The 19,559-nt window shown below is 40.2% G+C and overlaps 1 protein-coding gene across 1 annotated transcript; it reads left to right on the top strand.

The window, feature by feature from the left end:
* Window positions 1-11,720: 11,720 nt before the first annotated feature.
* LOC104239252 (CBS domain-containing protein CBSX6) lies at window positions 11,721-17,916 on the top strand. The gene is made up of 2 exons (XM_009793834.2): window positions 11,721-12,631; window positions 16,717-17,916. Exons 1-2 carry the CDS (start codon window positions 12,288-12,290, stop codon window positions 17,612-17,614), a joined length of 1,242 nt encoding a protein of 413 aa, XP_009792136.1. The 5' UTR covers window positions 11,721-12,287; the 3' UTR covers window positions 17,615-17,916.
* Window positions 17,917-19,559: the final 1,643 nt, after the last annotated feature.

Genomic DNA, 19,559 nt, shown 5'->3' with positions numbered 1-19,559 from the left:
ACCTCTAAGAGCTTGGTGAAAATCCTCTCTCAAAAGCTCCAAAATCGCCAAACCTATGAGTGGAAATGAGCCAAAAAATAGCTAACACCCGTAATAAATGAAGGTCACTACCTTAAGTGATTTCCGCATCTGCGGTCCTAGGCTGCACCTGCGCCCACCGCATTTGCGGAAAAGAGATCGCATTTGTGGAAATTCCACTGGCCGACTGGCCGGCTTCTGCGGGAAGCAAATCGCTCCTGCAGCTCCGCTTCGGCGAGAGTTAAGCCGCTTTTGCAGCTCCTGGGATGGCCACCCTTGGCCGCATCTGCGATTGATCGACCGCTTCTATGGTCTCGCACCAGCGGCTGGCCAACCGCAGGTGCGGTTATGACAGCAACCTGGAGCTTCAGCTCTTTCCAAAATTCCTAACTTAACTCGAGCCTTGTTCGGTTGACACTCGGGGCCCCCGAGGCCCCGCCCGAACATACTGACAAGTTTGAAATCATAAAATGGAATCGCTCGACCCCTTGAAACGCCCGAAACAACGCTAAATCTAAGAATTACCCCCTAAAACCAACTGAATCAAACTTATGAACTTTAAGTTCTTCAATTCACATCCAATGCAACGAAACACACTTATACTACTCGGATTGACACCAAATTTTGTGTGCAAGCTAAATGATATTATAAATCTATTTTCGGTCTCAAAATTCCATTCGGACCTCGATAACACAAAAACCTGCTCCTACCAAATTTAAAGAACTTCAAAATCCTTAAGGAATCAATTTTCACTATTAGGCGCTAAAACGCTCTCGGTCATCCAAAACCCGATCTGGATATACGCCCAAGTCCGAAATCATCATACGAACCTGTTGGAACCTTTAAATCTGGATTATGAGGTTGTTTACTCAAAACGTTGACTGAAGTCAAACTTGGCCTTTTAAGCCAACCTTAAGGAACCAAGTATTCTGATTTCAACCCAAACTCTTCCAAATCCCGAACCAACCATCCCCACAAGTCATAAATCAGTTAAACCAAGTACGGGAAGTCTTATTAAGGGGAACGGGGTTCTAGAAAGCAAAATGATCAGTCGGGTCGTTACATTCTCCACCTCTTAAACAAACGTTCATCCTCGAACGGGTTTAGATTCATACCTGAAGTGCTAAATAAGTATGCATATCTGCTCCGCATGTCCTCCTCGAACTCCTAGGATGTCTCCTCAACTGGTTGGCCCCTCTACTGGATCTTTACCGCAGAAATTCTCTTGGATCTCAACTGGCAGGACAATACTGTCTATCAACAACGACAACTGGCTCCTCCTCATAACCCAAGCTCTCGTCTAGCTGAATAGTACTGAAGTCTAACACATGAGACAAGTCGGCGTGATACCTCCGAAACATAGACACGTGAAAAACTAGATGAACTCCCGATAATCTGGGGGTAAATCAAGCTCATAAGCAACATCTCCAACTCGCCTCAACACCTCAGATGAGCCTATAAACCTTGGGCTCAACTTGCCCTTCTTTCCGAATCTCATAATACCCTTCATTGGCGAGTCTTTCAAGAGAACCTTCTCCCCGACCATGAATGATACATCACGCGCCTTCTAATCCGCGTAACTCTTCTGTCTGGACTAAGCTGTGCAGAGCCTCTTGTGGATCAACTTTACCTTTTCCAAGGCATCTTTCACCAAATCTGTACCATACAACTTAGCCTCACCAGGATCAAACCACCCGATAGGAGATCGACATCGTCGACCATATAAAGCCTCAAATGAAGCCATCTCAATGTTGGACTGATAACTGTTGTTGTAAGCAAACTCGGCCAAAGGCAAGAACTGATCCCACTGCCCTCCAAAGTCAATCACACATGCTCTAAGAATGTCCTCCAGAATCTGAATGGTCCGCTTTGACTGCTCGTCGGTCTGCGGGTAGAATGTTGTGCTGAGCTCTACCCAGGTCCCCAACTCACTCTGTATGGCTCTCCATAAATGGGAAATGAACTGAGGTCCTCTATCTGATATGATGGAAATAGGCACACCGTGCAACTGAACTATCTCCCGAATGTAGATCTGAGCCAACCTCTCTGAAGTATAAGTAGTCACAACCGGAACAAAGTGTGCCGACTTAGTCAACCTGTCGACAATGACCCAAACTACATCAAACTTACGCAATGTCCACGGCAACCCAACTACGAAGTCCATAGTAATGCACTCCCACTTCCACTCAGGTATACACATCTACTGAAGTAGGCCACCTGGCCTCTGGTGCTCATACTTAACCTGCTGGTAATTAAAATACCTCGCCACATACTAAACTATATCTTTCTTCATCCGCCGCCACCAATAATGCTGCGTCAAGTCATGGTACATCTTCGTAGCACCTGGATGAATCGAATACCGTAAGCTGTGTGCCTCATCTAGAATTCTCTCCCTCAATCCATCGACATTAGGAATACATAGGCGACCCTAGAGTCGCAGAACACCATCCTCTCTAGTAGAAACCTCCTTGGCACTACCTTGTAGCATTGTCTCTCTGAAAACTGCCAAATGCGGGTCATCGAACTGCCGAGACTTGATCTGCCCCAATAGTGAAGACTGAGCAACAACATGCGCAAGGACTCGGCTGGGCTCTGAATATCCAACCTCACAAGTCTGTTAGCCAAGGACTGAATATCCAAAGCTAGTGGCCTCTCCTCTGCTGGTATGAATGCCAAGCTACCCATACCCTATGCTTTCCTACTCAAGGCATCTTCGACCACATTTGCCTTGCCGGGATGATAAAGAATGGTGATATCATAATCCTTTAGTAACTCAAGCCATTTATGCTGCCTCAAATTGAGATCCCTCTGCTTGAACAAATGTTGCAAGCTGCGATGATCGGTATAAACCTCACATGACACCCATATAGATAATGCCTCCATATCTTAAGAGCATGAACAATCGCTGCTAACTCTAGGTCGTGCACATGGTAATTCTTCTCATGAATCTTCAGCTGACGTGAATCATATGCAATAACTTTCCCCTCTTGCATCAATATACATCCCAAGCCAACGCGTAAACCATCATAATATACCGTTTACATCCCTGAACCAGAAGGCAACACAAGAACCAGTGTTGTAGTCAAGGCCGTCTTGAGCTTCTGAAAGCTCGCCTCACAATCACCGGACCAACGAAAAGGAGCACCTTTCTGGGTCAATCTAGTCAGAGGTGATGCAATGGATGAAAAGCCCTGCACAAATCACAAATCGGCGATAGTAACCTGCTAACCCCAGGAATTTCCTGATCTTAGTTGGGATCCACTTTAATCCCCTCTGCTGACATAATATGCCCCAAGAATGCTACTGACTCTAGCCAAAACTTGCACTTGGAGAACTTATCATATACTTTCTGCTCTCGCAAGGTCTGAAGCACTACTCTCAAATGCTACTCGTGCTCCCCCAAGCTACGTGAGTATATCAAGATGTCATCAATGAAGGCAATAACAAAGGAATCAATATAAGGCCTGAACACCATGTTCATCAAGTCCATCAATGCCGCTAGAGCACTAGTCAAGCCAAAGGACATCACCAGAAACTCATAATGGCCATATCTGGTACAGAAAGCAGTCTTCGGGACATCTGAGTCCCGAATCTTCAACTAATGATACCCTGATCTCAAGTCAATCTTAGAGAACACCCTACCACCCTATAATTGGTCGAACAAATCATCAATGCGCGACAACAGGTACTTGTTTTTGATGGTAGCCTTGTTCAACTGGCGGTAATCAATGCACATCCGCATAGTCCCATCCTTCTTCTTCACAAATAGCACTGGTGGACCCCAAGGTGATACACTAGGTCTCACAAATCTCTTTGCTAACAACTCCTCAAGCTGCTCCTTCAACTTTTTCAACTTTTAGGCACCATACAGTACGGTGGGATAGATATAGGCTGGGTACCTAGAGCCAAATCAATACAGAAATCAATGTCATGATCTGGGCATGCCTGAAAGGTCAGAAGGAAACACATCGGCGAACTCCCCGACTACTGGCACTGAATCAATCATTGGAGACTCTGCGGTGGTGTCCCAAAATTATGCTATATACGCCAAACAACCCTTCTCGACCAGATGTCAAGCCTTCAAAAAAGAGATAACTTGACTAGATGCACTAATAGAGGAACCCTTCCACTCCAATCTCGGCAACTCTAGCATCACTAAAGCAATAGTCTTGGCATGATAATCAAGAATGGCGTGGTATGGAGATAACCAATCCATGCCTAGGATGACCTCAAAGTCGATCATATCAAGTAACAAAAGGTTTGATCTAGTCTCGAAACCACAGAATGTAACCATACAGGATCGGTAAATCCAATTCACAACCACAGAATCGCCTATAGGAGTGGAAACATAAATAAGAGTACCCAAAAACTCACGAGGGATATCTAGGGAATGAGCAAACAGAGATAAAATATAAGAATATGTAGACCCTGGATCAAATAATACTGAAACATCCCTACCGCATACTGAACAAATACCTGTGTTCACGCTATCTGAGGCCACTGCATCTGGTCTGGTCGAAAAAGCATAGAATCTAGTTGGAGAGCCGGCTGGCTGAACAATAGTTAGTTGAACCCCCTTTCCTAGCCTCCACCTCTATGACGACCCCTACCAACCTGTCCCCCACTCTGGGGTGGCCAGACGGCTGGTGCTGCAATCATAGGCTAATGACCCTGTTGTACTACCTTGCCCTGAAGTTTGGGGCAGGTCTTTTTTATGTGACCCGAATCTCCACACTCGTAACAACCCCGCGGTGCCATGGACTGCTGTCTTGAAGCCTGGCCCAAATGGCCCAAATATCAACTAGAAGAACCCTGATGTCTAGAATACCCGCCGGAGGAACCCTGAATAGCTGGTGGGTGGTAAGAACTCTCCGGTATCGCACTGAAATAAGGCCTCACTTGAGCACCTCGAAGAGGTGGTGGTGGTGGGGGCCTGCTGGGCTGGCCCCTCCCAAACTGACCTCTGCCCCTAGCTGGGGCACCTCTAAACTCTCCATATAATCGATCCCTCTTGTCCTGTTGCAACTGCTCTCTGCTTCTCTGACGGTAACCCTCAACCCTCCGCACAATATCTACCACTAGCTGATACTCAGTCCCCATCTCAACCTCTCAGGAAATGCTAGATCGAATACCGGTGTGTAACCCCGCAACAAATATCCTCACTCTCTCTGTGTCAGTAGGAAGTATAATGAGTGTATGGCGAGACAACTCAGAGAATCTCGTCTCATAGTTAGTCACAGACATCTGACCCTACTCGAGCTGCTCAAACTGACACCGCAACTCTTCCCTCTGAGAGGGTGGAATATACCTGTCCAATAGAAGCCGTGTAAACTGATCCCAAGTTATAGGAGGAGAACCTACTGGTCTGCTGAGAAAGTAAGACTTCTAGGGGCCCTGCCCTCTAACTAGAAGGCGGTGAAATCCACTCCATGGTACTCCAATATCCTCATGTTGTGTAGTCTATACCTGCACCTATCAATAAAATCCTGGGCATCCTCATGATGCTCACCTCCGAAGATAAGAGTGTGTAACCTAGTCCATCTGTCCAATAACTTCTGCGAATCGCCGTCTGCAGCTGGTTTGGGCTCTGTCACTATTGCAACTGGCTGGGCATCTCCCGCGGGTACTTGGAGTCTGATATATGGCAGCTGCATGCCCAGGAGCCTGAGCAGTAGGGGTCTATGCTCCCCCTCCTACCTGAGATGTTGCTGGGATTACTGAAAATAAACCAGCCTGAGTCATTGAGTCCATGAACCGCAACATACAACCCATGACCTCTTGGAAGCCCGGTGCTGTCATGAAATCTGCCGGGGCATGCTCTGCTGCAGGCACCTCGCCCTGCTCCTTGATAATGGGATCCCCCGCTGGGTCAGCAGGTGGTGCAACTGGGGCATCTCTGGGACGCCCTCGTCCCCTACCTCAGGCCGATGCCCTCCCCCAGCCTCTACCTCGGCCTCTAGCAATGAGGGGAGCAGCTCCTCCCCTGTCTGGGACGTCCGCCGTACGCGTCCTTACCATTTGTAAGAGAATAGAATAAAAAAATTTAGTACATCATCAACTGCACAATAGGAGATGAATAAATAGTAGTTTCCTAACATCCTATGGCCTCTCGAAGATAAGTACAGGCGTCTCCGTACCAATCCACAAGATTCTACCAGGTTTGCCCATAACTTGTGAGACCTACGTGAACCTAACTCTCTGATACCATGATGTCACGACCCAAATTCCATATTAGTGCGTGATGGCGTCCAACACCGTTGATAGGCAAGCCAACACTGATCAAATAGTAAATCCTCCTTTATATAGTTAGTACGTGATAACTTCCATTATAGATTTAAGAAATTTATAATTTTAAAAACTTAAGTATATTTAAATGAAAGAAATAAATGCGAATCTCAATCATGAAAAGAATCCAAAATATCATAATTCTACTAATGTGTGTGCCAAGACCTGATGTCACAAGTGTGTGGGCAATCTAGTAGAATATACAAAACCATACTATCCTACTGTCTGGAAAAGAAATAGACAGGAATATAATGACAAAAGAGAGACTCCGAGTACATAGAAATATGTATCCAGTAATTATCTCACCTAACCTCGCAGAAATAGTGACGAGGGGTCGACTCCGACACTTACTAGGCCAGCAAATATAATAATATGAAGTTCAATATATTTAATTCACAGTGTATGTAGATAACAACAAGCTCAAACAAGAATAATTATTAAAAATCCTTTCATCCAATTAATAAAACTAAGCACTTTCCTCATTTAAATTAGTGACCTTTCCAGCAATATGTCATACGAATTATAAGGTTCCGGTTCTATTATCACACACAAATACCACCGAGGACGATTAGCCCGATCTAACACAAAAGTAAAATGTGCACCGCCGAGGGTCGAACGACACGAACCATAGATGCATCTATTAACCCCGCTCGCGAATCATACATGCAACGCGGTAAAAGCATAACCTCGCTCGCAAAAAATACGTGCGACACGGTAAACATAATTTTCATCATTTAAAACACAACACTTCTTTAATTCCTTTTTATAAAAATGAATACATTTCACTTGAAGCTTGTAAATCCTTATATTTCCTTCAACTTACTTTATTTCATACCATTAACATATATAAGCAATTAATAGCGGCCACGAAGCATGATGTTATCCTAGAACTACCCGGACATAACATGAATAGTAGCTACGTACAGACCCTCGTCACCTCGTGCGTACGTAGCCCCCACAATTAATCATTTATTAATTAAGTTCACCTATGGGGACATTTTTCCCTACAAGATTAGAAAAGAGACTTACCTCGTTTCGAGCCTACTTCCAACTCAAGAATACATCCAAACTCTCAAACCGGAGCCGCACAATTCGAAATTATTCAAATAGTGTAAAAGTCCATCATTATAAGTTTACAAATTCATATTCTAGCTATTAAAGTGATTATCCAACCCTAAGGGCAAGGTTCTTAAAATTCAACCTCGAGCCCACGTGCCCGGATTCCGGAAATTTTCAAAGGAAGTTGTTACGCATAACTAAAGGATCAAGAATATATGGTTTTTACTTCATTCCATAATGAATTTCGTGGTTAAATATCGTTTTTATCAAAACCCTAGGTTTTACTCTAATCCCATGATTTTCACTAATCTTTACATATTAATCTACCCAAAATCCAAGTATTTAACTCACATATAGTAGGAATTACTTACCTCTAAGAGCTCGGTGAAAATCCTCTCTCAAGAGCTCCAAAATTGCCCAACCTTTGAGTGGAAATGAGCCAAAATGGCTAACACCCGTAATAAATGAAGGTCACTGCCTTGAGTGATTTCCGCATCTACGGTCCTGAGCCGCACCTGTGCCCACCGTATCTGCGGAAAAGAGTCCACTTCTGTGGAAATTCCACTGGCTAGATGGGCCTCTTCTGCAGGAAGCAAACTGCTCATGCGGCTCTGCTTCTGCGGCTCTAGGTTGGCCACTCTTGGCTGCATCTGTGATTGATCGACCGTTTCTGTGGTCTTGCACCTGCAGCTGGCCAACCGCAGGTGCGGTTATGAAAGCAACCTGGAGCTTCAGCTCCTTCCAAAATTCCTAACTCAACTCGAGCCTCGTCTGGTTGATGCTCGGGGCCCCCGGGGGCCCACCCGAACATACCGACAAGTTTAAAATCATAAAACGAACTCGCTCGACCCCTCGGAACGCCCGAAACAACGCTAAATCTAAGAATCACTCCCTAAAACCAATTGAATCAAACTTATGAACTTCAAGTTTTTCAATTCACTTCCAATGCAACGAAACACATTTATACTACTCGGATTGACACCAAATGTTGCGTACAAGTCTTAAATGATATTTCGGATCTATTCCCAGTCTCGGAATTTCGTTCGGACCTCGATAACACAAAAATCTGCTCCAATTAAATTTAAAGAACTTCAAAATCCTTAAGAAATCAACTTTCACTATTAGGCGCTATAACGCTCCCGAGTCATCCAAAATCCGATCAGGACATACGCCCAAGTCCGAAATCATCATACGAAACTATTGGAACCTTCAAATCCGGATTCTAAGGTCGTTTACTTAAAATGCTGACTGAAGTCAAACTTGGCCTTTTAAGCCAACCTTAAGGAACCAAGTGTTCCGATTTCAACTCAAACTCTTCCAAATCCCGAACCAACCATCCCCACAAGTCATAAATCAGTTAAAACAAGTACAAAAAGTATAATTCATGAGAACGAGGTTCTAGAAAGTAAAACGATCGGTCGGGTCGTTACATATGCTATCCCGACTGGCCACTTGAAAGACAAACTGCCTTACCATAGCTGGTAGACACTCTTGCCTCATCGTACCTTAAATCACTCCCTAACGATGTAATATATTACTCATTTCTCCCCTCTAAGGTTCTCATAAACATAGATAAAATTTAACGTAATTTCATATGGGCTACAAATGACACTTCTAAGTAGCTCCACCTGATTAACTGGACACTATACTAAAGACAAGAAGGAGAGTGATTTGGGTATCCACTCCGCCAAAGATAAGAACTTAGTAAACCTAGCCAACCTATTTGGAGACTTCTCACAAATACCCAAATCCCATGGGCAAAAACAATCACATGTATTCATGGGTCTAGGAATAACCTTAGGTCCCCGTCATTCATTTGGAATATCATTATCCATGATTGGAATATTTGCAATAAGGGAATCACTTGGTTGCCCAACAAAATGTCAAGCCTCAGTGTTTGGAATAGCCAATGGCTATTCAAAATGTCATCCTTACGCCAATGCATTAATGGGCCTCTAACTCAAGCTGACGTAAATCTCACCATTAGAGATATCTGGGTTAACAACAAATGGGATCTATCCAAACTTTCTAAGACACTTTCCATAACTTTGACAAACAAAGTAATAGTTGTTACCCCAAACACCAACAACTTTGACATCCCCATCCCCATTTGGTCCCTCAATACAAATGGATTGTTTACTACAAAGTCTTATTACAAATTAGATCCTGTGTGCACGGTGTGCAAAACAAGCCAGGAATCCAACAAGCATATCTTTCTTGATACACCATTGTGAGAGATATTAGGAGCAATTTAGGGATAGATCCATGCACCTGAACAAATAATGATAACTAGATCATTAGTATCCGCGATCATAACTTTAATCTTAGAAACAATATCATTAACTAGCCAAATGCTTTTCCTTTTGCTATATGTAATAGACCAACAGAAATAAAAACATTCACGAAAATACTGCTTACACACTGCACTTAAGGAATGTTTTTAAACTAACAGTAGAATACAATTTTCTTACGGAGAAGGAAATCATCCCTCACAATAAAATGCCCATTGCTGTAAAATAGCACAAACCATCACATGGCCTTTACAATCTCAACATTGATGGCTCTTTCTCGTCTCTTTGTGGCTTTGGTGGCCTCTTTAGGGATAGCAATAACCACTGGATACTTGGGTTTCAAGGTACATATCTTGGATCATCACCATTGCAAGCTGAAATGCTGGTCTTAAAAGAAGGACTGCATATTGCTAATGAACAGGGCTACATGCCCCTGGAAGTTGAAACTGATTTGACAGATATCATTAATTGCTTAGATCAGGGCAATACCATACTTAACACTGTTATTCGTGAATGCAGGTTGTTAATGCTTTAGGTGAAGCTTCAAACAATCCATCACAACTTCAGTCAAGCTAATAGGCCCGCTCACATGTGGGCAAGGAACTCAAACAGTCCAACGATAGGGATATGAAGTATTTGGCACAACCTCCGTCTTTTGTAATTAATACGTTAAATTCGGACTATGGAGGAGCTGTTTATCTAGTTAAATAATCTAAGCAACGATGTTTGCACTAAGCTTGCATCTCTAGGTAATCAAAATGTCCTAAGGGACATGTTTAAGTACAGTAATAGTCAGGTAAACAATGTCCATATGGACTTATGTAATGATTTAAACTGTATTCCCTAATATTAATATATAATGATCCCTATTTATCAAACAAAAACTCTTGCTTCGATGGAACGCTACTTCTGATGAAAAATTGAATTTTTATCTTGCTAGTATTTGATAATTTTACTTTTCTCTATACTTTCATATTGGAAGAATACTTATAAACAATAAACTAACTATTCATGTGACTTTTAGAGGCCATTTGGCTTCAGGAATAATTAAAATCGGAATAAAATTTATACCAAAAACTGAGGATCAACTATTTTAAATTAAGAGGTGAGATTATAATCCATATGGGATAGCTAATTCTTTGAGATAACCTTGTCTAGCCCAGGATTGAACCAACTTACTCCTTAGAGAATGCCTATTTTATTAGGAATAAAATATTGTGATGTTATGAGTTCATGTAAATTCAATAAAAAAATTTCGAGTTCTTGTCTATATTTATAGATATTTTGATTGTGAATATATCACTGAATATTTACACGACGTCTCTATATAAACGCGTAACCTCAATGAATTGTGGCATACAATTAAAAATATAATTCAAATATAAATTCATGGAATCAAAGAATCTCATCAATATGAAGTCGAGCACACCAAGAAATACTCTATATTTTCATGGAATCAAAGAATCTCATCAATCTGAAGTCGAGCACACCAAGAAATACTCTATATTGTCTTAATTGGAAGGAAATGGGTAGTGTGCACGCAGACCTCATCCCCTATCTGAAGTAGAGATGCTGTTTCCAAATAGACCCCGACATACTTTCCTCCAAAAACTTACTACGACCCCGGCATCGTTTCCTCCAAGAACTTACCAGCTTGCTCTTGGGGAGACTCGAACTCACAACATCTTGGTTGGAAGTGGAGTTTGATGTCTGTCGTACAATTACTAACATCAAATTATATTCCTTGGATAATCCCGTGCCAAAATTCATACTCCATCCGTTTCAATTTATGTGAACTTATTTCCTTTTTAGTCCGTGTCAAAAAGAATGATCTCTTTCCCTATTTGGAAATAATTTAACTTTATGTAATAATTTATAGCCACACAAAATATATGTGCTTCATTTTTACCCCACAACTTCAAAAGTTTTCTCTTTTCTTAAACTCCGTGCCGTCAAATGGTTCACATAAATTGAGTAGTAATCTTTTACCATTGGTGTTCGGTTTTCAATCATTTTATCTATGATTACTCAATTATTAAGATATCTCACTATCTCAGTTGACCATTTGACCTTACCTCATCTCTCATCCCCACTAAATACTCCTATTCTAGAATCTTCTTGCCTTCTTCCATTTTTTCTATAAGCTAAGGTAAGCTAAATTTTACCCAGAAATAAGAAATTCTGTTCAAAGGAAACTGAAATTCAAGAATTTTTGTTGTTTTGATGGGCTTGGCTTTTGCCTTTGTTGAACTTCCAATTAATCCATGGCCAATCTTGTAGCCTTATCTCCTCTTAGTATTGCTACTGTTATCAGATTCCGCATTACCCGTTTCCACCTTCTCCTTATCTTCCTCCATTCCCTCTTATAAGTCCTTTTTGAAAGGATATTCTTTTGTTTGGTTACGTGGAAAATTCAGAAAGATTTGGAATTTCCTCTGACCCATTTAGAAAAATTGCATCTTTTTTGGATACCCTTTATCAAAATTTGAACTTTTCTTTCTGGATCACGAAAATTCAGATCTTTTTTTACAATCCAAGATTCAGATAAATCTTGAGCATATTATACAAATCTTGGAAAAATTAAACCTTTTTAGTTAAAAAAAGAAAAGAAACAAGAACCAATTTTGAGTGGAAATGGCATCGGTGTTTTTGTACCATGTGGTGGGTGATCTGACAGTGGGGAAGCCAGAGTTAGTTGAATTTAGTGAAACACAAACAGTGGAGGCTGCAATTAAGGCAATTGGGGAATCTACAGAATGTGGTATACCAGTGTGGAAGATTAGATCTCAAAAGAGTGTAATTGAGAATTCAGAAATGAGGGCAAAAAGGTTTGTTGGTATTCTAACTTCACTTGATATTGTTGCATTCTTGGCCAGAGAGGAATGTTTGGTTGATCAGGAGAAAGCAATGAAGACTCCTGTTTCTGAGGTTGTGGTTCCTGATCCTTCTTTGCTCAAGGAGCTTGATCCTGCCACAAGGTATATAAACTGCGCTCGTTCAAGTTATTCATTGTTATGCCAATCCTTTATGTTTGATCAGGGAGTTATAGAAGGTTGCATAGGATTGCATGTTCTATTTTATATGAAGGTATTTGACTTTACACAAAGTTTAAGATGTTTTTGTCTTATATATTACTATATTAATGTTAGTCGAAGAACAATGAATTAAATAACGGTTGAAAAGTTAGTTTGGTAGAGGAAAACGTCACATCATGATTTCAAATTTGAATAGTTTGATAAATTTGAAAGTTATATAAAATAGAATGGTGTCAAACATTTTGGAATATTCCAAAATAAAATGATCGCCATGTAAAATTGGGACGGAGGAATAATGTTTTAGTAGCAAAACTTGGTGAAATATGATTAAGAAATTCGGCTTGTTGAGTAATTGTTCACTTCTTGAGTAGCAATTTGTATCTTTGGTGGTTATCTGATTGCCAAGTGATATGGAGACAAGAAAAAATTGAAATACCATAGGACTGGGATAGCAAAGGGTTCCGCAGGTGGTGTATGCATAGTCGATTCATTGACTAGTGGAGCCTTGTATATTTTGTAAGTTAGAAATTAATAAGTTTGGAGGACTGACTGATGCAGTGTTTCATGTGATTGAATTTGAGTTTATCTGTGTCTCTCCTTTGCAACCGAAACACGATGTGGCAAGATTAATTCTCACATTCTCATAATTGTTAACTAGGTTTGAATCACTCACATGCTAGATATTTTTCTCGACTTTGAGTGGAGTAGGACCTTCTTTAATTTGTTAGGGGAGGATATAGAGTGAAGGATTTGCAGGCTGGTTTCACTGATCAATGCAGCAATCTGGTTGAAGCTAAAGACTTCTTTCTTTCTCTCTCTCTCTCTCATACTTGATTATGAATTGTCTCTCTGTTTTGAACTCAGGCAGAAGTTCAAAGTACTTAAAGATTTTGGGATTCTCCCTTTAGCAAAGCAACTACTATGCTGGAATATGAGATGTATTGGCTGCTTGGTTATATTCTATAACATGTAAAGATACTCTAGGTTTATGGTAGAAAAGAATTCATTCGGTTGGCCTGGGAATTGAGGTATCAATTTAGGATTTTGCTGTACTGTTGTTCTAGATAATAGCAACAATGGATACTGGAGACCCCAAGTGAGGTATTTGAGAGGAGAAGTGTAGAGGGGTATGCCCATTACCCACCGCATTTTGGAACTAGAAAGACAGGATTACTTCATTATCTGAAAAAAGAGCCCGGATTTGGAGATCTAAAAGCATCAAGGGGAATGCCTGCTGCATTATCCGGCCTTACCTCACTGTTGCTCCAAAGAAATGTCAGTTTGTTGTAACGTTGGTTCTGCTGTTTAAGTTGGGCTATAGCCTGGGGTGTTCTAGGAAACTTTGTTCACCTCTCTTTCTTTCTCTTTTCTGAAGTGAGGTTTCCCTTGTTTGCTGGTTTTTCCAATAAGCAAGCAAAACTATTATTGAATGGTTAATTCAAGTGCACAGAAAGATACCTGGACTTCGATCTGCTAGACGCTAAAGGAACCTAATAAGTCCATAATACTATCACCATCATCACGAGATTCATCCTACAGCAAAAAGTCAAACGATTAGTCCTAAACTTTACAACAGTAATGGTTGTTGCTTTCCCTTCAAGACATCTTTGATTACTCTCTAACCACACTGTCCAAAGAATGCATAGTGAGGGATGGTCCTGTACAAGTAAATCTGATCTTTCTTTGCCTTCATACAGTGTTGTTCTGTAGGATTCCTTTGTAAACACCCATTGTATGCCAAAGGATTTAGGGCACCCATTGTATGCCAAAGGATTTAGGAACATTCTCCAAATTTACCTTGTTACCGTGTAATAGGAAAATAAATGTTTTACAGTTTCAGAACTATCATCGGATAAAAAGCATCCATTATGTAGATTGAATCCACTTTTCCTTTTTAACCATCCATTCAAAGCATACGACTTCGGGTGGATCTTTTGTCTTCAGATCATCTTTGAAGAAGCTGAAATTGCTTCATCTGTACCACACTTCATTAACCATTGATAATATGAGCGAGAATGTGCTATCTTTCCTGATTTTCCAATCGGCATTTCCTTTTATTTTTAAAACATTTCCATTTAACCAAATGAATCTTCTCTCTCCTTGCTGTCATCACATGAGAAGTCCCTTTTTATATCTGGGGTTCCATGTAATACACTATTTATAAGTGTCACTTGTCCCCCAAATGATAGGTCTCTTCCAGTGTTTCTAGCTTCTTTTACACTTCTTAATCACTCCTTGTCACACCTTTTAGTCTTTATACTTGGAGCCTAGTGGAAGACCCAAGTATGTTGCTGGTTGTTACATGATTACCTTATCTTGAATGGGATACTCTTATGCTTTGGGTACCTTTTGAATTCACATGTGAAACTTTGATCCTAAAAATCTGTTCCCTTGACTTCTCATAGTCAGTATCAACTGCTCTTTTAGGTTATAAGGTCATTGTGTATGGTTGGTGAGTTTTTAATAAGGCGGCTCATTCTCTATCAAATTAAGTTAATCTTTTTGGGTGAATTGGAGTATCTGAGGATTGTTTTCTGCTGATACGGCAGTGAAGGAAACAACCCCTCGCCCTAAAAAAAAAGAAAAAGAAACACAAAAGAGTAAGTCTGAGGAGAAAAAGGAAAAAGGAGTAACAGTTGATGTACAAATATCTCATGTTTATTCTTCCTGGCACGTTCCTAATATATTTTCCCCAGATGGCCAGATTCATTGGACAGTGTCAATATCTGTGTGCGCATGCTCCAGAAAATTCCTAGCATAGTTGTCAATTTGTCATAATGTCATGTCATTGGTGTATTCTAGTATCACCTTTTTTCCACGAGTCTATGTTGCAACTCACAATGTTCATGATTTCTTGAAATTTCTCGGTTGCCTTTTCATGCTGTATTGAGTAGAAAGACTAATTATTAATATTCTTCTTCGGGCACCATGACTGGATAGCGTTAGGTCTGTATGCTTTTAATCAGTTGGTTGATATCATTGTTCCCTTCTGGGTGTCCTCACAGAGGCGAAGCCAGGATTTGAATTTTATTGGTTCGGGGATTCTAATCCTTTTAGGTTACTGGGTTCAAAATGAATAATTTGTACATATTCAATGGATTCTTAAAGATAAATATAGGGTTTGAACCAAAGCCACTGGGTTCAGCCGAACCCATAGGGAACATGGTGGCTCCGCCTCTGGTCTCTCAGATGTCTGGAGGATTCATACTTGGACCTTGGAGAATGAAGAGTAGAGTGCTAGCTTTTGGTTTCATGTACCTTTCGATAATAGAATGTAAAAGATTAAGGGTGTGTTTGATAATGAAGAAAACTGTGTTCCTGGAATATAATTGGTTTTCTTACTTATTTTTTGATATTTGAAAACCAGAAAATATTGTCCCAAGAGCATTTATATATAATCTAGGCAAACACTATGGGGGACGGGGTAGGCAGGGGTGGCCCGGGGGAGGGGAGGAGGTGTGTGAGAGGTGGTCGGGGGGTGGGGTTGGGAGGGTTGAAAGTAGTTTTAGAAAATAATTTCCCCTCCACTTGGTAGATCAAACAAGGTAGCTATATTCATTTTTGAAAGTAGTTTTAGAAAATAAAGTCAACTAGTATGACTAATAGATCAAACAAGGTAGCTATATTCATTTTGGTTTCATATACAAGGTACAAAAAGAAAGAAGATGCTAAAAAGATTTCAAGGATTTGTATCTTTTTCCCCTGGAAGGTGAGAGGAAGTTGAACTATACAAGTTGGCATTACCTTTCCCCCTTAGATTCTCCTGACAACTTTTTGAACTTCGTTAGCTCCCTGGTACTAGAATAGTCTTTTTGTAATTGAGCTAACAGTGTCTTTTTTGCTTCCATAACTTTTGTATTATTATGCATCTTCGTGATGCCAACAATGAAATCTATTATTACTTCATCCAAAAAAAAAAGAGGAAGTTGAACTATACAATGAGTTTTCCCCTGGAAAGTGAGAGGACGATGAAAATTCTTAGGAACTATTCCTTACACTGGTATATTGCTGATCCACTGTTGTTGCAGATTGATAGATGCTCTGGAGATGATGAAGCAAGGTGTGAAGCGACTCCTAGTTCCTAAAATTGTTGTATGGCGAGGCATGAGCAAGAGATTTTCAATTCTTTACAACGGCAAATGGCTAAAGAACATTGATACTTCAAATCCTGCTGCCAATGCCAACCGACCATCACCTTCTTCGTCTACAACCATTCGTGACAAATTTTGTTGTCTATCAAGAGAAGATATCATCCGTTTCATTATTGGTTGCCTTGGTGCATTAGCCCCTATCCCTCTTTCCTCTATTTATTCCCTTGGAGTCATTAACCCAAACTACTGCTCAATAGAAGCATCACGTCAAGCAATTGATGCCACTCAAACACTGCCAAAGGATCCCCCTGCGGTTGCAGTCATCGAGCCTGTTGCAGATGATTACAATAAAATCATTGGCGAGATATCTGCCACTAAACTGTGGAAGTGTGATCACTTGGCTGCAGCGTGGGCCTTGGCTAATTTTTCGGCAGGACAATTTGTGATGGGGGTTGAGGATAATATTACCTTAAAATCCCTACCTGATTTTGCAGTCAATTCTATGGTAGCAAATACAAATACAGCCAATAGTCGTGGTACGACTAGGCCAAAAAAATTTAGCAGCAGGAGTATTGGGTTCGTCAGCAATCCAACAAACCCAAATTTAAGTTTTTCTAGGAGCATGTATCGGGGCAGAAGTGCGCCATTGACATGTAAAGAAACAAGCTCACTGGCTGCTGTCATGGCTCAGATGTTGTCACATCGAGCAACTCATGTATGGGTTACAGATGCCGAGAATGAGGACCATTTAGTTGGAGTTGTTGGTTATGCTGATATCTTGGCTGCTGTTACTAAACCACTTCCTCCTACCAATCCCGAAAATCAAACATCTTGAGACTCCGTCATTATGTAGTTTGTTGTTCATTTTTGAGTTGCCTCTCATGCGCCAGCGCAGAATATTGGTACATGGGTGGTCAGTTTACATTTATGGTTTTCTGTGCTTCGTTTTCCTGTTTTGCATATGTTTTGAGGTTTAGATTTGTTGGTCAGAGAACAATGTGTTGTACACTCTAAATGTGAATATGTTATGTGGTGTCTGGTTTATTAAGTCAGAAAGGATGGAAAATGAACAATTTGATCTGAGAACAATGTGTTGTACACTCCTCAATTTGCTATTGGAAACAAGCCTGATTGCTAGCTTTCCTTGTCCTGAAATAGGCAATGATTTTGTTCACACACCCTTCGCTCTCTTTTACTATAATAGTGTGGTTGGGTCAGATATAGTTAAGGTCGAAAACGGGTCATCTAAAAATGGATAAACTATCCGTTCCGACCCACATTTAATACGGATAAAAAATGGGTTAACCGGCATCTATGACTTATTGCATATGTTCATTTTTGGATTCATTTTTAAAAAGTTCATTATCCAACCCATTTTTAGTGGATAATATGGATGGTTAACTGTTTTCTTTTAACTATTTTGCCATCCCTAATAGTAGTGTATAACTTAGTTGAGTAATAAACTTCTAGCTTTTGGAAGAGGAGGCTGAATCCCAGGAAACCATTGTGCTGGAGTCTATTGATATCTTCTTTTTACAAAGCAAATCAACTTCAATCCTTGAACAAGAATTTTTTTTTTCCTTTCGTCGAACGAGATCCTAATTGCCGTACTTAAACAAATAAGCAAGAAAGGTATGTTCTCGAGAAAATCAATGGATGCAACAGTTGCTACAATTGCCTTAAGGGGAGATACTATCATTATGGAAAACATCCCAAGATCCTAAGCTAGCGTTTGACTGTACATTCCAAATTTATTTTGAAAAATTTGATTTGGGTGAAATTTAGTGTAAAAATGAAAATGTGTTTGGACATACGTTTTCAAAACATATTTTCCAACTTTATTTTGGAAAAACATATATATAATTCCCAAGTTTTAGGATTTTGGCCCAAAATCAGCAATTGGGGTGATTTTGGGATTTGGGGTTTGGGATTTGGCTAAAATGTGGGCAAAATTTGTGGCCAAACATGAGTTTTGAAAATAAATCCCAAATTTATTTTGGCAAAACTCATGGCCAAATAGGGCCTAATTGTGGTACTTAAATTTAATCAAGAAAGCAAAAAAGTGTATGCTACTTTGTGTTTCCGTGAACTCTTAACAATGTATATTGAAGATAGATTTTTTTTTAAAGATTATTCAACGAACTTTTTTTGAAAGCAAATACTTTTTTAATGAATGATGGTTCTCTAATTTTTTTTTTGACATATTTAAGACCACAAGTTTCAAAAGTTTTATGATACTAAGGTTTACAAATAAATTGAAACAAAGAGAATAATACAAAATTTTCTTACATAGAAGGGCGTGTTAGTGATAGAAGTGGAGAATAGTCAACATATAGGAACAAATTATAAAAGCAAAATCAATAGTACATATAAATAAAACGTGTTTATTTCATGATAAGTGAAATCAAATGACAATTCTACCAACGAAAAACTACTCGAATTATCTAATAAATTAAAATAACTACCATAGAACAATTATTTTATTTTATCAAATCCTAAAGATCTAATAAAGAAGATTATGTGATCAATCATCTTAATTAATTCTTCTCCCCTTTGTCTCCTTTAGGTGGAGATGGAACTGGTGGATGCATGAATGGCCATGGAAAAGGAAATTTATGATGAAAACCACCAGCCGGCATTGGTGGATGAGGAAATGGCCATGCATGATGAAAACCGCCAGCAGGCATCAGAGGATGAACGAATGGCCATGGATGTGGATGTAGCCATGGATGATGAAACCATGGATGTGGATGAAACCATGGATGATACCAATCTAATCC

The sequence above is a fragment of the Nicotiana sylvestris genome, chromosome 5 (assembly GCF_000393655.2).
Source record: "Nicotiana sylvestris chromosome 5, ASM39365v2, whole genome shotgun sequence".
Taxonomy (NCBI): Eukaryota; Viridiplantae; Streptophyta; class Magnoliopsida; order Solanales; family Solanaceae; genus Nicotiana; species Nicotiana sylvestris.
This window is presented reverse-complemented; position numbering and strand designations above follow the sequence as displayed.